At 45.5% G+C, this 27,092-nt stretch overlaps 1 protein-coding gene across 1 annotated transcript in view; it reads right to left on the reverse strand.

Moving 5' to 3' along the window:
• The window catches only part of efna3a (ephrin-A3a), a 55,043-nt gene extending 28,935 nt beyond the window's left edge, over positions 1-26,108 (reverse strand). The window contains exon 1 of the mRNA XM_037473546.2: positions 21,461-26,108. Within this exon, the coding sequence (XP_037329443.1) occupies positions 21,461-21,570 (110 nt within the window). The 5' untranslated portion in view covers positions 21,571-26,108. The remainder of the gene's footprint in view (positions 1-21,460) is intronic.
• Positions 26,109-27,092: the final 984 nt, after the last annotated feature.

A 27,092-nucleotide genomic window follows, 5' to 3' on the forward strand; every position in this document is an offset into this window, starting at 1 on the left:
ATGCAGCTGGTAGAGAGAGAGAGACAGGGTTTCCCATCAAGTAGAATACAGCATAACGGGTCAATCTGTGTGCTGAGGAAAAGTTGTATTCCTTATAAAGAGGCACAGTGCTGTGAATCTTTTCCAGAATCGACCAAAATAAGACATTAGCATTAAATGGTTGGTGGCAATCTGAGAACAACTTATTTATGTTCAACAGACATTAACTGTCTTTTTACTTCATTCAGGTTAGTTATCCTTTAAAGTTAATAAAATACTTTTTTGCTTTTGTTTAGGACGTTCCTACATGTTAAGACAATGACAAGAGCAGCTTCACAAAAGTCAAACCTCAACTCACAGTGCACCTTTTAGCTTTAAACCACGTCAAACATCTGCCTCTAGAAGATGGGGTTTGGAAAGAATGTAAGATGCACTTGAAAAAGTCACATCACACACATGAAGCTGATTAATATCCATCTAATTGTAGCACTTCTTGTTGACATAATGATGAAACAAAATGCAAACCCCCCGGAAAAAAAAAATGTGTAAAGCCTGTAATCGTTCACAACAAAGATGGAAGACTCAGTCATCATCACCCCGCGGGTTCTCTCTCTGGGAAAATGGCATCCTGGAAGAATGGCACTTTGGACTGAGCTCGTAATTAGCGGCAGAGTTCATTATCCTGTGCTACATGCTATAATGCAAAATTAATGTGTGCGAACAACGCGAGTCAGTCTCTCTCGGCCCACAGGGGCTCAGTTCAAACTGCTCACTCATCGTTGACGAGGGAACGTGGACGGATCTCCAGCTTGGGAAGAAATGACGGCCAGTTTCAGCCGGTTGGCTGCAGTTTAAGACCAGTATTGATTTGCGAGGAAGTTAGGAGACCTCCGACAACCCCGGTGTAAAACCAATTCGATCCGTCCCCCGTCCTGCTGTCCCTGGGCACGACTTGGTGCCGGGAAAAGGGCTTTGAACCACCCGACTCCAGAGCCGAGAGCGAGCTGGACATGTTCCAGTCGGTAAAGTGTCACACTTCAGGAAACACCCGCCGCGCAGCCCACTACTAAAACTGTGTAAAGCGCACGCCACCATAAGCAGTACTAGCTGTCGCAGAGGGGTCATCCTCGCAGCGATAGTCTTATCCTTTGATCACAAAGTTAGATGTATTATACATTTCCACAAACCTGATGTTGAAAGAGCAATCGTCCCGTCCTGCTCACCGTAGCATCTGAAGTGCTTAAACGTATTCTATCTTCTGTTTGCAGCTGGAAAATGAAGACACACTCTTAGGCATAGCAGCTGTGATGAATTGGAAATCATATCAAGGGTCACTGGATCCCGAAGCGTGATCTCAACGGGTAAGAGTACGGCATCGACCTGCGATTAACTAACGTCTCTCTGCGCACAAGCCTGGGGGCCAAAAGTGATGAGGCCGCTTGGTTCTTACAGTATTGCATCGCCAGACGAATGGGCACCACATACAGACGCATGATTCATGAGTTATGAACCGCCCAACCACTTAACGCTTGAAACAAATAATCCCTCATTTGCTGTCCGGTATGTCGCCTAAAACAGTGTCCATGAATCCTGAAATAATTACTAAAAACTATTTACCGCTTTACCGTACCATAATTTGCTGGACCTGTTTACATCAGCAGGTGCCTGCCTCTTCATTTCCCCATCCCTTTATCCCGATCATCCTCTCTTCTCCTCTTAAATTAAATCAAATCAAATTGCATGCATCGCTTGGTTGAAATGACAAAAGAACAATTGTGTTGCCACAGTGTGAACACAAACAAACAAATTGAGCACGGAAACAATAAGCGAGAACAATGAGCAGCATTTTAAAAAAAAATTAAAAGGCAGGATTAAGCAGCGGCCGTGTGAATGTGCGTCGGACAATTAGAGAGGAGAGAGATCTGACAGGCAGGTGGTTTTCTTCTGCCCTACCTGCTGTTTTGAGGGTCATGACAGGTGGCAACAGGCTTGCTGGAAACTCGGCGTCGCTCTCGAGAGGGGATCAAAATGATTGGTAAACTCGTGTTCCCATTTACCGACTGTTTGTGCACAGCGAGTGTTCTCCAGCGAGGGGCAAATCATCCTCTCTGACAGAGACAAACAAATACACCCACGCCATGAGAGGTACATGCGAATACAGTGACCCTGCAATTCAACACCGGGAACAATGGGTGAATTGTGAATAAAAATGGCGGCCTCTACAATTGACAGCTTTCACTCCCGCAGAGCCATCGCATAACGCAATTTTGCGCCCCCACGCTCCATTCTTTGCAAATAATCACCTGTTGTACAGAGGCTGTCTGCGAGTTTGTGTTTAAGTACTTCCCCTGCATGTTCAATTAAATAAATAAACCAAACTGAACTCCCAGAGGCAGAGAGATGGGACACACCAACAGCACAATGCTGAAAGCAGCAAATAAAATAAAAAATGAGAGGGGGGGCTGCACACATAATAGGGGCAGATGGGACATTTTGAGTCAACTGCAGTACTGCAAGCTGTTCCATTTGGGGGCAGTCTGCCCAGCAATCAGTCACTGCAGGGTAAGCTGCCAAGCACATTATTGCATTGTAGTGACTTCCTGCTAACAAGGAGCAGATCCTTTCTTAGTCTTGTGGAGGGTGAAGAATCCAAAACAGAAGTCAGCTGTTCAGAGTTGGGGATTAATTGACATTAATAAAAAGAAGTAATTGTTTCAGGGTATTGATTTATATTTTTTGTCCATGTGGTGTTTCCCCGTTTGTCTCCAATTCAGCCGTGTGTAGATTAAACGGAGGCACTACTTTGTTGCCGGTCCTCCACTCCATCAGTCATCTGCAGTAGCAGCGTGCGTCTTCGTACCAACCTCCCACACACACACACACACACACACACACACACACACACACACACACACACACACACACACACACACACACACACACACACTCCCTTTGATCAGTCAGGAGACACTCGTTAACTTGATGTCTGCCAAGGCTGGTGCATTTCTCTCTCCGTTGTTGTTTAAGTGAATTGCCTGACATTATTAAAAGCACAACTTTGCAAGATTGCACTCACTGTCAACTAATTTATTTGTTGATTTTTTTGCACTTCATTTAGAAGCTTTTAACAAAGGAGTTTTCTCTTTCTTAGTGCACAAATTAGAGGCAATTTGGTGATTCAGGATGAATAGTAAATGGGCCTGTAATTGTATGGCGCTTTTATACATCACCACTCAAAGTGCATTGACACAACATGTCATTCACCTGTTCATCCACTGATGGCACGGCTGCATGCAAGGGTCCATCTACCTATCCGGACTCCGACATTCATTCACACAGCTTTTGGGGGTTAAGTGTTTTGCAAATGCTGCATTAACACATCGACATGGATTAGCAGAGCCGGGGATCGAACTCCACAACCTCTGATTGAAGGATGACCCGCTCCAACCTGCAGCCCTTATGGCCCTGTCCTCCGCCTACATGTAATCAGGTGTGTGCATGGCAAGCGCACATGTACAACTTTACATGTGGCTCTCCCCAGATGATCGGAAATCATGTTTTGTACATTGCACATTACAGTGTATAATGGATTAGGTTTAGGTTTTGAGGGTGTGGGGGTAGTAGCGGTAGCCAAACGGAAGAATAGCGCTAGATGAGTCGATATGAAGAAAACAACGAGCCTCTCATCTGTCAGGAGGAGGGAACCGTCACAACCATTCCACACATTCTTGGTCATTACCTTATTGGAGTCCGCCTGGGTTGCTTTTGGGATGAAATTCAATGCGACCGTTTATTAGTAAGCAAGGATCGCTCCTTAGCATTAGCATTAGTTTCAGTCATCTCCCCCGGCGAACAGGCATGCGCGACGTCATTTTTTTTTAAACGATGGCACGCGATCGACTGGTAATCGACCTGTTGGGCACCGCTGCTCTACACCCACAGACAGACAACAACCTGTTTGCTGGGATGAAGGTCTGCTGATGGAGAGTAAATGAATCAATTAAGTCATTGTACGGTGCACACACACACGCACACACACACGCACTGCGGTCCAATGTATTCAGCTTCGGTTGAGCGGGCTTTGGGGAAATGCAGATGATGCTACCTGTCTGTCTGGCAGGTCGAGCACCGTACACAGCTTGTATTCATGTATGGTGCAGATTGGCCTATAACTTGTGGCGAGGCGCCGCGTGAGGTCGACGCCGCGTTCGGTTGCTTTCCCCCACAGACACCTTCAACTTCCACCGAACATTTTTGAAGGCAGGCCTGAAAGAGGGCAGAAAAATGCAATTACTGCTAAATAGAGACTCCCTGCTACTGCAAATTCATCCAGGGTCCAAAAATCACTCCTCACAAGCCTGCTAGAGGTGCGAGATTGTGTTTCTGTGCACGCGTGTGTGCGTGTCACATGGTGTGAATCATTGTGGCGGTGCCATTAAAGCTTATCAGACTCCAGTGGAGTAGCCAAGCTGTGGTCGTCTCTCCCCCCCCTCTCCTCCCCACTTCCTCCAGGGCGTCTCTGAGTGGCTGTGACTGGTGGTCGTTGCCCACTCAGGCGCCCCCGCTGACCCGCTGCTGGCTCTCGGGCAAGAAGGCAGAAAGGCTTTGGCAGATAGATTCCAGGAGCCTTTAAAGACAAGTCAGTCCGATTCAATTCACCCAATTCGCCGCTAATATCTGGTGGATGGCGAGTCCGAGTTGGGGGCTGCCATAATGGCGCTGTCACTTTCTTCTGCCGCCTCCTTTGACCTTGAGTCTTCTTTTACCAACTATTTTCCTTCAGGCCCCCGCAGACGCCTCCTGCAGGTCTCCTCCAGTCCGAGTCAGCTCTAATGAGAAAAGGACTCGTATTGACGTGTGCCAGCGTGTTCTCCGTGACATGGTTCATTTTAAAAACAGCACAATAGTGAGGGTATTAAAAACAGCAAGGGGGCACACGAGCAGTTCGACTCAATAGCTGCAGCGGAAGTGTGCTGTCTCTGCATTGAGTTGAGTCGTGCTCCACTTGCTTCTCTTGTGATTGATTAAAGCTTTTTTATTCTATGAATGCATTTGCTCTAAAACAGAGGATATTGGACACATTTATTCTACGTCAGCAAAGGTTTGCCATTTCATGACATTATAAAAAATAACTTTTCTTCTCCAGCTTTATGTTGTATTGTGGAGATTCAGCCTAAACCCATCGTGACACACTGTTTTCTCTATTTCCCCTCTCCCACTCTATGATTCACCTTGTCCACTAAGTACAATAAACACTCTAATTTGTCTCAGTGGCATTGGTGCAGAAACGTAGCAACAGCTCTCATTACAAAGCAATACGTTCTGTCACACACGGTACAAAAGCAGCGCGCCCTTTTGAAAAAAAGTCCGAAAAAGGGCAACGAAGCAATCACATCTACGTTCAATATTTGCTCCAATTACCTGAATGTAAATTCGCTGCATATCTATTCCAGACCAGCAGCTACCATTGGACATGGACTCGTACATCCATCCGCGGACGCTTTAAGAGCGTTTTTTCTGGCACCTTTTGTTGGATGGAAAACATTTGTAAAAGCAAAAGGCAATTTGAGTTCAAAATGATGAAAGTGTTTTCGTACATACAGAAATAACAGCAAATCAATGCAATTTGTATTTAAATGGACATTTTACACAGAGGAGGGTGACTGACATGACAACAAACAACCACCAGGGATTTCGCCTCCTTTTTGCAATCAGAGTGATGTGAGGCAGGCTGAGCAGTGGGAGAGTGCGGTTGCCAGTTCTGCTAATGAAAACCCAAACCTGCCTGGCGAGCGTTGAAAAATGATTCTTGCTCAGGCGCAAAAATAACCGCCATTCCATCTGTTGATAAATCTCACACTGATTTTCGAAGTAACAAATACAACAGGACAACTGCACGAATGAGCAAACCCACTTCTTTGAATAAACGTTCAAACGTGGATATTGTTTCGTGATTGTATTAGCAGCATTCCAGAAAACAGATTTTCATATACAGAATGAAAGCTTAATGTCTGTTATATTTCATTCAGAACATTTATTTCTGTATCTTATTGTCAAGAGGTTGCTTTGTTTGCTTTACTTTTTACTTAAATGTGTTTATTCTAACCATATAAAAGGTTGTCAAATCATCTTGAACAACAATAAACCAAATTTAAGATCTGATAAGATCTTTTCCAATAGTGTAATGTTTTTTAAAACCACTAGTCCGGATCATTAAATGCTGCTTTTTTGAGTATTTGTAGCAATTTTTTAATTCCCATTTGAGCTGACATTCCTGAATTGCAAATCTGTCTCTTTTGTCCGAATGCTTTCTTTAGCATCAGTTCCTTCCGGGTTAGGTCCTGTACCACCTCTAAAGGACACCAGGCATTTTAGAGTCATTGCAGCCAAATTCACCCTTTCATTAGCAAACCTGGCATCCACACACTCCCCACCATCACTTGCTGACTGGAGAGTTAGAAATGATGTGTCCCCCTTGGCTCATCACACAGAGACATCAGATGCCTGCCAAAACTCTGCATGTGTACAAGATGTGCTCTATGCATTATTAATGGGTGAACAGTGCTCTGTGTGTGTGTGTGTGTGTGTGTGTCTTTCTCTGTGAGCACAATTTAATCATTTTTACACATTCATAGACGGGGATTTGCATCAAGCAGCATCAACAGCTGTGTGAAAATCAGGTTTAATTTCTATTTTTCTGAACTAGCGCAAATGAAGAAGGAGATGCGCAACGGTACAAATACTGTGAATGAATCACAATAAATAATTTACAACTATTGCAGTAAAACTAAAGAGCACGAGAGGAAGAGAACACTACCGCTTACACTGGAAGAACAGCCCAATAAAATGTCTTTATCACTTAATGGTATCTCTACAAGTCAAAATTGAAACAACAAACAACCCATTAAAAAGCTGGATGTTGCAACGTTGCCTTTTTTTGCACTGGAGAAAACTGGAGAGCGTGTGATTTAGATCAGAAACCTTTCAGGCAGATCCCTGTCCATCAATATGAAAACCATTCATTTCCGCTGAATTAAACCAATATTAGTTCCTGACCTGCAATACTGTGCCAAAGTCTTTTTTTTCTCCAAATCCCTTTAAAGAAGCCTGATTTTTCAGATTACCTTGACTGTCAGCAAAAGGCTATACATGCCACACGTCATTGACGGGGTCATACATTTTTCATAAGGTTTTACATGTATTTTAATGAGCGGGGCTGATGAGGTGTGCTGCATCGGCAGAGTGCACGGCCTTCACCACCTCCGCCCATTCACCACGTTCACAAGCCGTCAGTCAACCACTCCAAGGCCTCCGCCCGTCCGTCCGTCTCTCGCCGTATTCTCCAATATCAATCACATCCAAATGTCTGCATAGCTCCGTGAGATAATTAAGAGGAGATTGCAACGTGGTGCAATCGATCAATCTGCAAATCAGTGGACCACGTTAAATCCAAATTCTGACTCCTCATCACAGATGGCAAAATAAACAGCCTAAACTGACAGAGATGCGTTAGGATGGCAGGTCGGATGCCCCCCTGCCGGGCGGAGGAGCCCGTGTCGGTGCCTGTGTGTAATTCGGAATTAATGGGACGGTAAAACTTTTAATTCAAAATCCCAGCCTTGGGGACAAACACATTTGCATACAAATGAACACAATTTCCTGTTTGTTCGTTATGCAAATAAAAAATAAAAAACCAAAGGAACTTACAGCGGGGCTGACGGAGTCAAACAAGCACCGCAACTCTCACAGTGCAGAACGCAGAGGCACCCAACCAAGCACTTCAAACACAGCTCTGTTTGAAATGGGGCGGGGGGGGGACCACCCTGAAGGACTGTGTGGTCTTGTGGGGCCAAGAGTAACTTTTCTCTCCTTAACTCATTTACACCTGCAGATGACAAGTGAGGCGGGCTTTTCTCCGAACACAAGAGGCAATTAAAGGGAAGCGATGTGAGGTGGAAGCGCAAAGAGGGATGCGCCTCCCCAGGGGGGCGGACGTAGCTCCGCTGCTTTCACTAAATATTGGAATCATCTCACGGTGTAATTAGCAAATACACTTTGGACCTTTCATTGGGAAACGCCGTGAGTTTTTCTGAAGTCATTGCTGTATTAATTGCGGTTATTTTTTCCCTCCACACAATAGACTGAGATAAGCTTTTCTGAATAATGCAAAAAATAAATAAAGAATTGGAGGCACCTGTCTTCTGTGGGCTTTTCAATAAAGGTTGCAGGAGTGCTTTGAATGCCAATGACACTTAGGTTGTCGGGCGACGATCTGATAGCACATAATTCCTAGCTGTAAACATTAAAGAGACAGAAGCATGAGGGGGGGGTTGTGTGCATTAGCATAAATGACTGACGTGCTTGTTAGATTGGCCAATCACAGGGATCTACTTTCCATTCGCTTCAGACGCTAAACAGTCAACTTAATGCCACTGTGTGTTATGTTTGCATTGTGCGCCACAAGCTTAACGCAGGCAGGCGCTACTTGTGCACAGCTACATGTTTGAGTGACAGCCAGAATCCCTCTTTTTTTCACAAAAATATCTGGCCACTGACTCGGCACACGGCAAACAACAGGATTTGTAATTAAGTCTCGGGTCGTAACTGAAATGACCCCGGACGTCGGGCTATGTTAAAAAGGACCCCCTTTCCCCAATGACTTCTCATTAGCAGGCGCTGCAGCAGCTCCACAAGTACAATCCTCCCTCGGAACTCTGAAGGTGACACAGCAGTTACAGTGGACTTTGATGAGGCACAGGGGAGCCGTACTTCATATCACAGGACTGCTTCCTCTGCAGAGTAAAAGGTTCTAACAATCGGCAGCGGCAGCCTTTTGGGAGGAAGGACGGAAAAGTTTCCTCTTTTTTTCTGGTTTCCTCCCCCGCTTCCTCTGCAACCGTCGATAGGATGAACCTCCTCCAGGTCGCTCCCACCTGCCACAATGCCTAAATCATTCATTAATTGTGTGTTTGCATCTACAGTAAATCTTGCAGATCTTCCACGGGGGCCTCTGGCGCTTCGCCTCCTCAGCATGCCACAACTCTAAATCAGCGTGTTAGTGTGTGTGTGTGTTTGTTGGCGGACCAAAGGTTTGAGAGGAGAGGAGTGAAGAGAAGTAAGGAGCAGCTTTCCGCGCGCCCATCTGCACGTACATGGATGCGCTCCATTTGACGAGGCAGGATCGAGGTGGGCCCCCCCCCCGCTAAGCCGATCCTCCGGTCCGCGGATGGAAACCAGCTCCCACGCCGCTGGGCCTCCAGTCACCGTCGGCCCGATCACATCGCGTATTCACTCGCCGACCGCGGGGCTGATTAAATCTATATTTAATTGGATCAGATCTAGTCGTGATGGAGCGCTCCCCCCGGCGTTTAACCCACGGTCCTCTGTCAAGTGAGAGGGGGGAAAAAAAATACTGTGGGGGAATTAGGAGCGGGAAATGAATACCAATGATAGGCTGTGCTAATAGCCGGCGCAGGAGGGGTGGACCACACCTGCAGGGCTTTACAGCGTGGAATCAGAGTTAGCAGCTTCCCTGCCTCTGTGTGTGTGTGTGTGTGTGTGTTCCTTCTTCCTTGATTAGTGAGACATTATGCAATTCAAAAATAACAATGAGTTTTTCTGTGGTGTAGCCTTTTATAAAAGCACATCGCTAATACCTCAAGAGCAGTGACAAATTCTTTCCCAATCAAAACTGTAATCAGTTTGCCATGATTACTTCATGTGCATCTCGATAAAACGTCGGAACATGAACATTTGCATAATGTCTACATACTCAATGAAATTTTTACAATTACTCCTCAATTAAGAATCTTGTGCTGTGTATCTTTACCGCGTCTGGAGGCCTGCATGGACGCTGTAAAGAATGTTCTGGTAGATTTACAGCGTATCTTAGTGAATATTGAAGTGCTAAGTGTGTGTGTGTGTGTGTGTGTGTGTGTGGCGGCACTATACTAGAATTTAACGTCAGCCTGTTCAAAACATCTCAGCAGTTACAACCGATACTGATTCCAATATCTAAAGTCGTATGAAAAGATTAAAAGATATCTGAATGACATCACGTCCTGTGTACGCTACAGAGTACGGGTAATACACACACACACACACCCTGCTGTGTCAAAACCTTTTGTTTACACAGAGTACAACTCAGGGGTGGAGGGTTACACTCACAGTAAAACCAGGCCTATGCCCTGGGCCATTAAACAGCATTAATCAAGGAATTACAGGTTTATGGCCTTGGTCAGGGGCACCTTGACAGTCAGTGCTGAAAGAGGCTGAGGTGTCAACCTATGAAATACAACACAATACTTTACCCCCATCACTTCTGCAATGTCTGACTAGATAAAGAGTGTGGTCATAGCAAATAAACTATTAATTACATTAGCAGTAATTGCATGTCTGTTGTGAAGGCAAACTACATCTTGTTCAAATGAATGTTCAAATATGTCCATAATAAACGGAATAATTTTAATTAAATTTTAAAATATTTTAATTATATATATATTATTTAATTTTAATAAGTTTCTTTCCCGTGTACCAAACAGTTATCATGAAGTAATCGTTTCTTTCTCATCAGGCTCTTTAATGTACCAAAGAAAAACATTGGTGATTTAAAATATTAAAACATTATATTAATAGACATTTCTAATGTCACTGTTCCTGAGGCCAACAGCTAGTCAAGAGTTTGGATACAATTTCCCATTGAGTTAAATGAGAAAATGTGTCTTTTGACAGGTATGCAATTATAAAAACATTTTTAAAGCTAATGTTGAAAATACTGATGTGCTACATTATTTACTGTAATCTGTTAACTTTTTTTAGAGCAGCTGCCAATTTGGGCAGAATCTTGTTGCAAACATTAAATATGTGCTCTGGGTTTTTAGTTTCTTTGACACCTGCAGGACTCCTCGTCACCTCTCGAGTGAATCAACAACAACTCTAGGTCAGGGCTAATGGTATACAATGCAGCACAGGCATCTGGCTCCTAATGTTTCCTTATTAACCAGAATTCAGTGGGGCTAAAGCCCAGTCAGCGCTATCACAACCCCATCAGCTCTCTATACAGTTCCCTTAATACAACCTCACAGGCAGTTTACTTCCTGACCTCGTCCGTCCCTCTGGAGGCCGGGAACACCGACTGGAGGTTAGTGATTAAAGGTGTCATTCCACCACGTGACCTTGGAGGTCAAAGGAATTCTGTGTAAAGCACCTCGCAGAAGGCCAGACCGATATCGAGCGCCCCAAAATGAACCGCTAGGTTGATTTGAAGAATGGGTATTTGCATATGGGGGCACTGAGCGGGGGCTGGCTCTCCACTTAGGCTGGTGGGGTTTAACGCTGGGGGGGAACAAGTCCTCATTAGAAGAAAAGCATCGTTTTCTGAAGCTTGTAGTCCTCCTTTCCTTTCCTCATATATACACACAATAGGGCTGACACTAGTTTGAAAAAAATAGCAAAATAACTAAAGCAACTCGTGCTGCGTGTTCACAATGAACTGCTCATAAATAATACATATGATGATAGATTGCTGATGAATTGTCTAATAAAGATGAAGCAAAGAGGGGGAGGGGAAGCCAGGTTTTTGCTGACGAACAGCAATTATTTTTAATTTTCTTTTTTTTTGAGGTTTTTAAAAGTGAGCTCGCACACACAGCAAGTTGCAGGAATGCTAATGTTGCTGGCATTTTTGAAACTGCTGTTATCTTCCTGGCAATGCACATCAACTGGAGATATGGTCTCACTGGCTCTCATTTAGCCCTATAAGGAAGTCGCTGGGGGCTAGAATCAAAACTTGATGGAACCTCTAATTTGACCAAAAGTTCCTTCCCGTTAGGGAAATTAAAGCCTGCTAATTAGGGATTACAGCCTGCTTCATGAATTGCAAATGCTAAATCAGAATATTTGGGAGTTGTGACAATGCTACGAGTACATTTTTGCTGACAGATTTATGATGACAGAGACAACTGCAGGGGGTCGGATGTCCCAACATTACATTTACACTACTCGGGATCAAATGAAAAAGTAAGCGCCAGAGATTTGAATTTGATTATCCGCAGTCCATTTTTTTCATATCCCGACCAACAATGTTTTCAACATCAGTCAGGGCTCGCAGGGAATAAATCTCCTGGTATTAAACCAATTTCCACGGGAGGAATCCATCTCTTGCAGTCGCCGTGTGTCACACTTGCTTTGCACATCATAAACAACGACCTCGGCCCGTACGCGTTGTTCTCCCCAGTACATCATTTAACTCTTAACAATGTGCTCAGCTGTTACTTTCCCTGCCAGCGCGCTGTGTGCATGCCTCTTGCATGTATGTGGCTACCATGTGGCCGCCCGTTCCCTCTCCCTGAACGTCACCTATGACAAAAGCCTTTCGTGCCTTTCCTTCCTCCAATCATGAGGCACAAGAGCGTCCTTATCGCCCTCCTTCCCTTACTCTTGATTCCTTTCCTCTCATGTCTGTGCACGCACAACGGCATTCTTCATCGCAGTTGACAGGGGGTTGGGCAGGATTAAAGGCACAGCTGCAACTCGAAAAATTGGCGGGCGTGTTTAAGTATGTGCGTGTAGTATGGAGAGGAAGAGGCACAGAGTGAATGGGCCAGGCAGAGAAGAGAACGGATGGATGGATACAGTAGATCCATGAATTAGAGTAAATGTTTACGAAATCAGCTAGCGGGGGAAAACAAACGAGTCACCTCTAACAAACAGGTTTTATTAGGCCAAACACATGCTCCTAATGCTGGACTAAAGGGGTGAAACAAACAATCCACTAAATGTGATACCGTTGGTTTAATGAAAGCCGGAGGAGGGGGGGGGGGGGGGGTTTGCTATTGATGCAGATCCGTATTCTGCCGCTCTTTCCTGGTTTTACAGCTGTGCCTCCGAGCTGCTTGGTTCGACACAAGATGAAGAAGAAAAGGTTGAGGCCTTTAAAGATACTCCATTATCTGACACTCCATTCATATTCTCCAAACAGGCTCTTCATCTCCTCTATACACGAAACCCCCCTTCCTGCTCCCCCTCCAATACCACCACATCCACTCCTCTCTCTGCCTTTTACTCTCTGCACTGCCTTATATCTCCCTCCTCCATCTCATGTTTTTTTTTTTTTTACACTTCCCTCCCCCAACCATGCTTCTCTTCCTTTTGGTTGTATTTTTGTTGTAACCTTTTCTATCACTCTCACTTGCTGCTGGAAAGTCGCACAGAATCCCTTTAAGTGCTGCCAAAGCAAATCTATTTATCATAAATCATCTATTTCCTACTGTACATTATAATGTATGCGAGGCCCGTGGGTATGCACCTGCACTGTGCCGGAGGAAAGTGCACGCGCTGCGGGCAAACAGGATTTCTGAATAATGACACAATGTGTGCAATTCACTCTCAAATGGCAGCAGAGTAATAAATTAAAAGGTAGGTAAATGGCCGGTTGTGCCAGCTTTCCTCCCACGCACGGCAATGCGGTTTAGCCAAGCGGCCCTTCGGGGGGACTTCCCATCGACTCCACACAAGGCGCGAGGCGAGCCGGATCGGGAGGCCAACGCCACGCGGGAAAAGGAAGCTCAGGCCAAAGGGACAGACAGTAAGACACAAGGAGGGCCGAGACAACGAGACACTCCACAGATAGCCCAGACGGACCTCAAGTGGCACTTAATAGCAGCCCCGCACACTCAAACACACACACACAGACAGACACAACAAGAGTGAGATAGCGCAGCAGGACATTAATATTCTATACACCCACACACAGCATGGTGAAGATCTGGACCGGTCTCCGTGTGCCTGCTACTTTTACAAACTATACGCTGGTGTAGAAACAGTCCCCATGCAGCACTATGAAGGGCTGCTAACCTCAGAGAGAAGTCATGATAGAAGCAGATTTCTGACACTGCAAGGCAACACGCGGCGATGTTCTTTTAGAGATGTGGCTACAAAGTCCACGGGAGCATCTCACACACCGATCGGACGTGGCCCACGGCGGACAAAGAGTAGCAGAAGCAACCAAACAAATACCGTAATAAGTAACAAAGCGGATAGGTACAAAGAGAGAAGAGGATCTGCACCGGGGGTAGTAGGGCAAACAGCGTCCTCGATCATCTGGTCATGTATAGCGAAGCCTTCCAAATGTAGTGGCAACAAGCGGGCCACCACCCCTCCTCAAGTGAGCCCCCTCTGCTGTAACAAATGCAAATGAATAGTGTTTCCTGCACTACTCACTGCTCCACAGAGAGATGAGGCAGGGGAAAGGAAACCTCCCCATTGATGGAGGATGCCACAAGTGCCAGATGAGTCACGTATTGTTAATTTAAATCAATGGGTGGGAACGCCACGCAGGAAGAAATAAAAATGAATGTGTGTGACTAGAGAGAGACATGATTATGCATGTGCTGTAGCTCATGTATTAACCATAACTGAATTTACACATCAAGGCGGCAAATGAATTCCAAATAGATTTTTGATGCAGGCCAACACGAGACCTGATTAAATGATGAGGTGAAGATATGGAAACAGGGAGGGAAAGAAAGGAGTGTGGCGCCGATGACTGAGCTGTGCTCTGATCTGGCTGTGTTTATATTAAATATTCAGAGTTTGAGCGGCCCATTGACGGAACGGCCCCTTTTACAACACAAAACGTCCTGGCACCACGACTGTCCTGTATCCAATTTTCCCATAAAATCAAGGGCGGAGTCAGAGCAGACTTCACATTGCAGTTGTATTAATATTTAGTTACTTCATCATTTAAAAAAAAAAGGCAGCGCAACAGCTAGCGGATGGAAAAAGCAGCAAAAAAAGACAAAAATGAAAGTCAGGGAAATACATTTTATCAGCAGTAAAGAGAGCCAACACCAGGCCGATACTGACTCAAATAGTTAAAAAGTGATCAGACGTCTGTGACAAATTCAATTCCAGGAATGTAGCTATAATCGATGAACGTGAGCTACGAAAGGTTGGTCCCATTTTCTTGATGATTATTTTCCATCCAAAGGATATTACAATATTTCCTCTTTATAATCAAAAAATAAATTAGTAATATGTATTATAGAATATGTGTAATGCAATTTCAATGCCATTTTGACATACTCACAGGGCGTTATTGTCACGTGACTGCTGCTAAAGGGTCAAATTACCTGTCGTCATTCTAGATGCACAGCATTTTCTTCAAATATTCTCATTACATGGATGATGCCCGCCAAAGGGTCTCAAACGTTCATATAATTATATCCTCAAAGAGAAAAATCTCAATTATATCAGAATACCTAATTATTACGCTGCTCGTATCCGAAATTGCTCTCGCGTGAAAGGAAAGCTGAAGCCGTATCATGCACTAAGCTTTGAGGACAGATTCCACTCCTCGTAACGCCGCTACTGTTAAGCACCCGAGAGCATTAGAGGGAAGACCCGTCACGGCTCAAGACCTGAAGGGAATGAACAGAGAACAAGATATGACAGAGCTCGGGTCAGTCACCTCACTCGCTGCCTTTTTATGAAGGGACACCGATAAGTCGGTGCAGAATATCACCCCGATTGCAACACCTCAGAAGAGGCCTTCTGCTCCAATAACAAAACAAATGATTTTGACCAACTGCTTTGGCCACCATATCATTTTCCAGGCCATGTGGCATAACAAGGCCAATTTCCCAAATAATCAAACCCCAGCCAGTGACCATCCACCCATCAACAGCTTTGATCTTTTTCCTACGTGGCAGCCATTTCCATCATAGTGGCAGTGTAATTTCCCACTGGGTAACGGGCTCTGCCGTGAAGACTCCCAGTGTAATGTACTGTGGAGCTCCTATTCTAAGTTGGAAAGTTCTTTTTGTAGAAAGCATTTGCATTCAAATCATTGAGTCTGAAATTGGTTCTACCTGGCTGGGATAAGGACTATCTCCTGTGGGTTCCCACTGCCAGTTAAGGGCAGCTTTCATAACCTTGGACGGCATGGAATGCTAATCTGTTTTGATGGCGTATGAAGGACCTAACTATGTTTTTTCATAGTAGCACTTTCCACCCCATGGTTAGCTCCCCTATTCCATTGTGGGGCCATTGCGAGCTTGGGCTATAGCCAGTGTGTAGAACCATCTGTACTTCTATTAGAGCTACAATAGCCTAGCAGCATTGATCTATATGATTGTGAACATCGCCGCTGACTGCAGGGCGATGTTCCAGAAAACCACAAGCCGGCCTTACTGCTTTGCAGACTCTGTTAACATGTGCTAGAACAGATGTAGGAACCCCAGTTACATACACGATGCTCACTTAACTTATTAGAAAGCATCACTTAAATAAAGGCTTCTTCTGTCGACTGACATTCAACTTCAAGTTCTCCAAGTTGTTAAATAAACGTTAAGGTTACCTTTCAAACTCTATTTTGTCATCTTCATTCAATCAAAGATTTGCTTTGTGAAACATGACAAAATTACATTGAAAAGAACTCAGTCAATTGTAAAGTCTGTTTGATGAATTACTTCACTTTAAAAGATTGACGAGGAAACTAAGGCTTGAAGAATTTCCTGCTATCAGAGAAATACCTAACTAACAGACTGCTTCGTTTAACCGAGCCAAGCTCACCAGTAAACTCCTCCTCCTCTGAAAGAGGATTTATAATGCCTCACGACTCATAAACAGACGCCGATTCCTTTGGGGAACACCCTTAAACATTATTCGGTTTTTCAGTCGGAGCCATGAACTGGCCACAGAAGGGATCCAAGTAAAAACCTATGGGGAGATTAGTCATTAATGTTTTTTCTGTCAACCTCCTCAAGCTCCCTCGAGGACCCCTGTGAGTCCCCGGACCCCTGGCTGAGATCAACTGGCACCAGAGAAGATAGAAGAAAACCCCAGAGATGTGTGATTTTATTGTGACGGTTTGCACCATTACCCTCCGGTTCGCATCTATTAAACTCGGGGCTGATTAAGCGTTTCCTCCTGAGGTTTTATCTGTATCCCCGCCAACATTTCAATTTAACCCACATTCAAAGTAGAATCACAGCTTTCTAAGAGCAACAGCTCTTTGAATGAACATCAATACCTGGGTGCTCACTTGTTTTGTCTGACTGTAAGTGCAGAGAATTCTTAACCGTGCAGCTTGAACAACACATGTACAGAGAAGGGATACTCTGTGTACTTTTACTTTGCTTAGAAGTAGAAAACAGATGATGCCTTCCGTTGTTCTCCCCCAACCTTTGAATCTGTGAAGCAGGCAGATTCTAAATGCATGCAAGGATGAAAGCCTTTTTAATTTCTGCCTTACAGTTTATTTAACTCCAACAGAGGTACTCAAGAACATCTTTGGGTCTAATCTGTGCTCAGCCTCGTGCTTTTTTTAAACCTTGCCTTCTGAAGCGGGCGGCCCCACGCTACAAGACCAGGCTTGGCGCTGACATGGATGGGGCCTCCGTGGAGCGTGAACCCCCAGAGCACCGACTGACAAGGCCGCGATAATCAATCCCCAAGAAGGCCGTTCCAGGGCAATACTTCATCTAAGCCTCCAGAGCTCCATGAGAATTCCTCATGGAAATTTACTGTCCCACCGTGAAATGCAATTAGAAATACATTTGGACATTGATCACCTGATGCACTCGTATTGATTGCTGCTCAAAAAGCCACTGTGTAGTGTTTTTTGTTAAGCCACGGTCCACTCACCTCTCCATAGCATATAAATGTATTGATCCGCTCACCCACTCTTGGATCCATTAACCACCCTTTCAGTGTTTCTCCATCCATTTATGCCACTCATAGCAGACTCTGGTGAGCTAAAAATGGCCGACACGCCGCGGAGCGACCCGCTTTGAGTCGCCATTACGGCAAAATGAAGCCAGGTGATGATGTCAAGTTAACTATCAATATAAGAGCGCTGATCATCAAACGTATCTTCTAGATGTCCGGGGCTGACCAACAATTCAAAGCGTTCCAATGTTTTGGGTTATTCGAAAGAGGCGCACTTCAGTATTCAATATCGTATAGAAAAAAGAAAGATGTTTCCACATTCTCATTCCACACCAATCAAAGAAAAAAAAGAAAAAATACTCGCTATCCAATGAATGTGCAATAACAAATTGAATGCCAGTGAATAAAATGCATTTGTGTGCAGATGGGGCTGCAGGCGGGCGGACATGCGTGTGATCAGGTATCAAACGCCTCCCGTAGGCCCCGTCGGGTTAGCGGGGCAGAGGAGGCAGAGGGGGCAGAGGGGGCAGGTGGCGGCCGCTATTTTCTCAGAGCATCGGTCCACACGGGAGACCCGGCCCGCGTTCGCATTAGCACGGATCAACTCCTTTGGGTATCATCTCGTCAGAAAACGGCAGCTGCAACACACTCGGCCAAATAACCTGACTTTCCACATCCGGAGGAACCTGTGCTCTCTTTCACCCCTCCTGACTTCAGGCCAACTCAATCAACCTTTTCCCTTCACTTTCCTCCTCAGAAAGGCCGCTCCGCTTTCCACCTCTCCGACATGTTCTCCTTCCAATCTCTCCATTACGCCCACCTCTTCCACTGCAGTAATATCCTTCACACTTTGCATCCTCCTCTTCCCCCTCCCTCAGTTTTCTGACTTCTCCCTCTCCATCGCTCATCTGTCTCTCCCTCTCCCATTTTCTTCTCTCAGTAACAATTCCCCTAAACAGCAATTAAACATCTACAAACCTATCACGCAGGGTGCGTCAGGGTTCCGCTGTCCCCTGCAGCCGGCTCTTACCCGCCCACACGGACCGACCTGGCGGTTAACGAGCCTGCTGAGCGAGAAAGGCCCAATGACCTCGACGTTGATCAAGCGGGATGGGGGGGGGGGGTCTCGGGGTCGCCTATTCGTCAAGGAGATCATTTATTTTACAGCGCAGAGGATCGGGTCGTTTATTTTCCGTCCCGCGGTGTAGGTGGTCTGACAAAACACTGCGTCGGCTCCAAATCAGGGCGCCGATGTGTAGCAGGAAGAAGGCAGATGTGTAAACCGACAGTCAAAGAGGACTTTCGTCTTGGGATGACGGCAATTTGGCAAAGCGCTGTGTGCCGCGTTCACAAACTCACTGGACACACAGTGGGTGACTTGTGTGGAAGAAGTGGGAAAGCGGCGCTGTCGTTTTGATCATGTCGACATGGGGTTCCTAATTATGGACGGGCGGACCCCGTCTAACCGGCGAGGCCAAACACCTGATGGGAGGAAGTGGCGGGAGCGCGGGGCGCCGCGTGTGGGTAGGCGAGGCTACCGCAGTGCACCGCTGCTCCCGCGTGCTCCCAAGATGTTCCACATCTCCCCCCTCTAATTGGCAGATGGCCTCAGATGCGGGATGATTTAATGGGCTGCGTGTGTGTGTGTGTGTGTGTGTGTGTGTTTTTTCCTGCCTCGGTCAGCCATTAGCGGGGACATCTGTAATGAGTTGGCCAGGTACACTGCTGCGATCGGAAGCTGAGAGCAACACTTTTCTAAAGGGGCGGGTGCTGTGTGATTGTGACGGACCAGTGAGGTAATCAAAGCACTCAGAGTTATTGCTTTGGGTTATGATAATCGAGACATCTCGCCTTAAATTTTCCGAGCTAGAGGAAAAGAGCTTTAAAAAGCCTTGCATGCTGTGTACTTCAGACAGGCTGCAAAGAATCAAACAATCCCCTGCTAGACGCTCAATACACCGGAGCGGGACATTTCTCGCCGTGCATTATCGCAAAAATACATTTTCATGGCTTTTGGTCACAATTTCTCTCGGCTTCAAAGCGATGCAATTTCTCTCAGCTGCAAATGTAACCATCTGCTAAACCGCTAAAGGTTAAAACATTATGATCCCAACCACAGTTGGGCCCTGAAGGCCTGTGAGCTCCTCCCTGAGCCCGTCTCTAGAACCGCCAGGGTCTATACCGAGTGTGGACGGCGCGTTGGAGAAGTGGGTCTGAGCCCGCAGCCTTTTAAATCTTGATGGCCGACAGTGTTCTCGCCACAGCCTCGGAGGATTCGTCTGCTACCTGCAAACTGGGTCAATTTTTGCATTATCATTTTAGAGATGCGTACCTCGCTGTGGGGAAAAGAAGAGGTTTTGCACATGCAGGCATGGCGACCCACACCTGCACTTTGTTTCCTTCTCAATTCCCCTTCTCTTTTCCTCCCTCTCACTCTCACACACATACACACACACATTATACTGAATATTTGTCACATTTACACATAAATGTCAATTCGAAGCCACAAAATGCGCTAACACTGCGACGAGCAACGACAGGGAGCAACCTTATCCACGCTCCGAAAATAATATTGACAGAGAGTGACAGAGATCACAGCGAAGGACTAATTGAAATGGATAGTTAGGACTAATACTGGTGGTGACGCTCAAAATCCTGGCCACTTAAACACAGCTCAAAAGCATCATCAGTTAACTCCTGCATTTCCAAGTCCCAGTGTCAGGACTAGCTACAGTTATACATCTAGAATAGTTTAGAATGTGACTCATACATTCACACATTAATGAGGATGAGGCTGTGCTGCAGCGGCCCCTTGACCATTTGATGCTTCTACTGTATATTTGTACTATCGTCTGAGAGCCTGGTATAGGTGAATGAGGGTACAGGAACAGATGTGAGGGGGAGTGGTAATGAGATGCAGTGGGGGCAAAAAGGGGAATTGAGGGGGACAGGCCGGCTGGTGAGAAAAATAGGAGAGGAAAGAAAATAACCAACTATGAGATAGAGAGAGGCGATAGGAGAGACCCTGTGTATGAGGTGCATACAAATGGACAGGGGAGGAACACAGATTGGGGGAAGGATGGGGGGGGGGGGGGGGGTTTGAGGCTAGGTTGGGTGAGGAGAAGAGATAAAAGAATGTGAGAAAGATGGATTCACTGTTGGCTAATGAGAAGACAAAGGGAGCAGAATCCACATCGATCTCTGCCCCCCACTGCAGGCTGGCTTCACATCCCGCAGGTGGAGGGAGAAGGGAGAGCCTGGGGGAGCTTACCTGAGGTAAGCAACCTCCCTTTCGTAAGGGGGCGGGGGGGCGCTCTGTGATTACATGGATGCCTGTCCGTCTGGCGGGCAGTCGTTAGTGAGCGCCCATATACAGATGTATGGAAGTTTTTGTGCGAGCATGTGAATTATGTATTTGTGCTGCAGCTAAGGTGATGCTAAAGTGAAAGCGGGTCAAATAAAGAGATGACATGCTGCCTTCTTTGAAGCAGAATGTGGTCAAATCTCGAGCTGTAAAGAAAATAAAATATTTCTAAACTAACCACTCTGCATTCAGGGCGCAGCGATAACAACGCCCCCCCCCTCTTCTCCCCCTCTCCCCCTCTGGTGATTACTGTACTCTGATTAAATGGAGAAGAGAAATCGTAATACAGATGAACAATATTGAATGAGACAGCCCAGGACTAACGTTGATTATCTTAATGCTGGGGAAATAGGTTCTCCCCCCCGTCTAGTAAACAAGTTATCAGCACAAGTGCCTGGGTGAACAAAGAGGGAAGGGGGGGCGGTAACTCTCCGCAGATCCACTCACTGTAGGTTCGAGCTGTTCCAGTACACGCCGTGTCGGTCGTTGGCTGTCGTCAGGTGCGAGTTGGTGAGCGCCAGCGTGACGAGGCTGAGAGAAAGCGCTGCGAGAGCCATAATCCCCGTCCGGTGCGCCTCCGCCGCCCTGCTTCCACCGCTCTCTTCCCCGTCTCCTTGTGGCCCGGGATGCACGCGGTCGCTCACAACATCCCAGCAGTCGACAAAAAAAGAAAAAAAAGTTCCCGGTTACGTTAACGAGGAGTATGATGGGTGGGTTTGTGGGGAGATTCTTACGTGTTCCTCAACTCGAATCCCATTGCGCTGAGAGCCATTTGGGCATCTTCACTTGCGCCGAATCCAACACTGGACTGAAATCTCTCCTGGTTTTGTTCGCCGCTTCTCGCTGGGCATCGCAGGGAAACCACACGTGCGACGTCTACCGCGTCCGCAGCTGAGCCCCGCGTGTCTGCTTTGAAGCCGCTGGAAGGATTGGGTGCACCGTGCGCTCCCCTCAGCATCAGCACCAGCAGCAGCAGCAGCAGCAGCAACACGCCGCGCACACAAACTCTACAAACCCGCCCTCTGATGGTCGAGATGCGCTCGCGGGTCGGTCTCTGCCGCGGCCCCGCCCCCTCAAAATGTGCACACAAAAAAAAATCATCAGAGTCATAAAGGTGAGGGTTTGGGTTTGAGATTATCATGATAATTACAAACCGCATGCAGTTTAATGTTTTGTTTGAGGTGGGATTAAGTAGGGTATCATTATTTAAATAAAACTGCGCAGGACACATTTTTTAATCTATAAAGTTCAGGGTTTACTCTGGGATTTTACTGGGAACAAACTAAAAAGACTCAAATCTCAATATCCCCGTTTAATCATGAGCGTAGTTAATTACAAGCCCAGTGTTCATATTTTTGTCAACAACTAAGAAAGGGGAAGCTGTTTGATGTAGAAAAGACAAATTTAAGGAAAAACAACCACTCCGTGGTGGTGAAGAGCGCTGGGATCAGATTACATGATAACTTAATAATGGCCCAATTTGGGATCATGAAAGACAGGGAGCTATTGGTCAGGGCCCATCGTGAGGTCCAGCAGGCCTAATCACAGGGAGGAGAATGCGCTAATCGATAATCTACTTTGTTCAGCTTACTCAGGCCTTTTAATTAAAGTTGTTTTCTGATATTGATGCCACTGGATGCACCCTAAAATGCTGGAACTGGAATTGGCATCTAGTCGATATGCACCGATCCAATATCAAATCATCATGAAGCACACAACAACAACACGTGCCGATACATGGGCAGATGCTATGCTAACGTTAGTCAGAGGTAGCATAATAAAATGTTACCAATTTTGTTTTTCATGTACTGGTATGAGATTCCCTTTTTCTTTTTACGCAAGACGTCATTTTTAGGTTGCTGGAGTAAAGATTTCGGAGAAATTATTTTTTGCGATTCAGCAGGGGTTAAAGTTAGAGCTAGGATTCAGATTAATATTAGGAAATGAATACGGTCGGCCCATAGAAAGTCATTATGAGTATAGTAACAACACACGTGTGAGTGATTGTATGTTTGTATGTCTGTGTGTGTGTGTGTGTGTGTGTGTGTGTGTGTGTGTGTGTGTGTGTGCGTGTGTGTGTGTGTGTGTGCGTGTGTGTCTCACTTAACACAGACTGAGGGAGAGAGCATGAGTATTTGGAGACTTTAATTAACCTGTTTAATTTCGCCTGTGGTGGTTTAACCACTCTATCTAGCCTAACGGCAGCCTGCAGTATTAATGGCCCAGTTAATTCCAAATATTAAGCATTAGCCTCGGTTTGATTAACTCTGCCAATTTCATATCTCGTCATAGCGTCCTTTTTAGAGGGGATATCAGTGATATTCACACCCGTGAACGTGGCGGTGTTGGTGAAACTTTAGCCGAGCGATCCAAACATTAATCTGAATGACCTCCAGTGATGAACGAGTGTTCATTACACTTCTCAGCCGAGTGAAGTGAAGGTCATGCCTACACTTTCCTGAGTGAGGGGGGGGTAGCCGGAGTCAGCTGTGGATCTCCCGCCGTGCTTCCTCCTCCCTCGTTCTCTGTTCATGCACACTCCCTGCCTCTGTTGTTTTTGTCAGTGATGACGCCTCTCTTGAGTGCCCTGCAGGCATGTTGCCGTGGCGACTGGAGTAAAGGCGCGGATAAAAGAACGGGTACCATCACTTTTTTTTCCCTTCCAGTCTTTCCCTTCCCAACTCTCTTCGTCTCTCTCTGTCCCACCACCTTTGTGTGCGGCTCCAGTGGACTCACTCGCCTCCATCCGCTAACATTTGTCATCCTTTTGTCGCCTCACACTCAGAAGGGAAGTGCTGCACATAAGGAGCCTTTTCTCCCTTTTATTCATCATCGGATGATCTCTTGCTTCCTGTTGCATGCACCCACCGCACACCGGGCAACAGAAAAAAAAAGAGAGTGACAGTTAATACGTTTTCTGCTGCTCGTCTCAACCGACAGAGGCGCACATGCATATTTATGACGTGCTTTGTGTGTACTGTGTGTGCACTTGTAACATGCGACTGAATGAGGCTTCCCAGTGTCATGAGTAATTGAACACAGTTGTTCTTTGCACCATGTGCTGCACTGTTTATGCGCCTGCAACAGAACCGTTTTTTTCACCGGACTATTCTAACGGTAACCACGGCTCGTTACCTCCACACAGGCTCCGTTTGAGATTAATTCATGAACAGCAGCGATGGGCATATTGATTATTCAGATAATTTGCCTTCATCAATCAACCTCAACTCTTTCATATATCCTTGTTGACTTCATATTGATTTCCTAACTGACTTCATTAGTGGCGTAAGCAATATTCCACAAGAAAATGTGCTGCTTTTCTTCCTCAGTGGGATTTTTTTTTTCTTCCTCTTGGCTTCTATCTGCGCAATCTCTAATTTCCTAAACCCATCTGTTCCCCTTCTCCCCATGTCTCACTCCAGACTAATCTCAGCTTTAATGTTAATGGTGTAAAATTAGGTTGTCTTGATTGAGTTTTATGTCCGGTGGCGGTGTCAGTAAACCACTTTTTATTTGATTAATTAGTTAATCTACTGAAATGTCAAAACGTGAATATAAAGTGGGTGTGACAAAAATAACAACAGGCCTTTGAACTGGGAGAACCGGACAAATAAACATATGTGTGTGGAAGTAACAGTGTGTTAAAAGATGCATCTCGCCTGCTGCACAAGCTCAGCATCGAGATAACTCTACCATCAGGCTCCTTTGTTTGCTTATTTCATTTTGATTTTGCATTTTGCAGTGCCATAACTCCACTACCATACAAGTGATAAAGTGTGGGATGTATGAAAACTGTAAGGGATAATATGTTTTAGAAAGTGAAAAAGTAAAAGAAGAAGAAAGAGAGAGCCCCGGGGGGTCACGGATTGATCGAGGCTGGAGGAAGGATGACATTACAGAGGAGGAATCAAAGGAGGTGCATAAGGTTAAAGAAGACTGAAGTGTATGGGGACCTGAGGCGTGTAGGGACGGGGCATGTGGAGGCATTAGCTAAATGGAAGAAAGCCCAAGAGTGCTGTTGGTAATAGGATGGTGCTGAGGAAAGTCCTGCCCAAGCTCCAGTTGGGCCTCCATCGTTCTGCCCCCCCCCCGCCCGAGTGTGGCGCTTAACCTGCCTCGCTTCAGTGAGTACCCAGCTGTGCAAATAGCTAACGTGATTGCTAAGATATAAGCCCAGGAAAATGGCATCTGCCATGCAATCAAGCACAATGTTCCTCTGCGCCGGGCAGTGATGAAAAGGGAGCGCTCCCGGAAATGGATGCGATGAAGGGCTGAGCCTCCGGGGAAGTGTTAGCAAACTGTCATAAAGGTGCCACGAGAGCGAGGAGATGAACTCTGAGGACAATCTGTTTAGAGGCACAGATAGAAATGAAACAGCAGAATGGTGTTTGGAGTAAACTGTCATGGATTAAGGGCACATTACCTCTTCAGGAAACTAATATGATCCTCACATGAGGGCTTGGAAAATCAGCAGAATAATAACCACAGTGCAGCAGGATTGTGTGCAAGAGTTGCTTTGAGACCTTTTAAAGTCAGTGTATGCATTATAGGGTACACAAAAAAATGTCACTGGTCTAAAATACTTGATTATAACAAAAACAAACCAGTTCATGCGGCAAGTTGTTCAAGCACACAGGGCTGGTGCTATAGCAACATCACTGAAAGATGAGGTGAACATCCCAAATAAATTGTGCCTACAACAGTACGCATGCAAAGAAATACATGAAAAAAGAACTAAGAGACAAGTTTATCGCTTTATCTCTCACCTGCGTACACACTACGGTTGTAGTATTGGATCGTTGGTTTGGGATAGCAAAAGAAGTTCAGAAATTGCCACAGTCCGTCCATTTCTGTCCTCAAGGTGCCCCTTGTATGGATTTTAACATGTAAAATTAGAATCATTTGTGTAAGATATTAAATGGATGTTCCGAGACTGAGAAAACTGCCCGGAATCAGGAACATTTATTTCCAAAATATGTTAGACATAAAAGGAATTTGACATGGCGGTTGTTGCATAACATTGGACAGCAAGACAATGAGACAATGGACAACATGATAAATAACAGCGACCGGCTGTGCTGTGAACGAGTATTAACCACAAAGATCACAGTTTCAACCTAAACAAATTGACTCTGATTGACCCAGATCCATCTGCTTAGTAAGTGAGTGCAATGCATTGGCAACCGCCGCGGTGTGTTGGTTTAACGAGTTACAGTGTTAACTGGTGACTCTCCTCCAAACGAGTCTACGAGCAACGACGGCACACCAACAGAACGAGAGGATGTCCTTGTAAAAGTGTGAAAGCTTTCAATTAGTTTTAATGACACTGATCTGGGTTTATTATCTGCACCTATACCGTTTAGGCAAGTTACTACGAGCAACCACAAGACATATTCAGCTGAAAGTCACCAGTGGACACGGACACGGCCGAGTCGCCTCTTGGAATATCGACTGTGAGATGTTTTCTTCGGTCAAAACTTTTGATTTTCCAGCAGATGTTGAATTCAAAGCCTGTTATTTTAAGACCACACTCTCAGGGTTGAAAGCACTGGAGCGGAGTCAAGGCACAATGTAGTGTTGTGCAAGTCGGCAGGTGGTATAGCACAGCAACATCCAGAAAAGATGCACTTACAATGCCATGAAATATTGAGGAGAGGAGAAAGAAAAACAAGAGCAGAGTAGCTTGTGACTGAAAGACAAAAGAAAAAGAGCAGAGAATCATTAGCAGCACAACAACAGGAGAAGCGTCGGAAGGTTCAAGTAGAACATTGGAGTTTTTGTGACTGCTCGAAATTGATAAACGAAAAATCCAAAACAAAATAGGTTGATTTAATGTAACATTATGCAAAACAAAGAGGGGAAGAAAGTCTTGAATTAGACAAATTATCAAAGGAGATAATTCATTTTGATTGAGACAAGAATCTGAAAGTTTGTAGCTGGCATTTTATCATAATGTTACATTGTTGATAGAAACTGGTGGAATTCAATATTGTTGTGAATTTATCTGCAGTAAAGAAAATCCATGTAACCAGGTGTTCAATCCACAGAACCGACAGCCGAATTAATGTTTGAATACGTG

Source organism: Pungitius pungitius, chromosome 17 (genome assembly GCF_949316345.1).
Source record: "Pungitius pungitius chromosome 17, fPunPun2.1, whole genome shotgun sequence".
Lineage (NCBI taxonomy): Eukaryota > Metazoa > Chordata > Actinopteri > Perciformes > Gasterosteidae > Pungitius > Pungitius pungitius.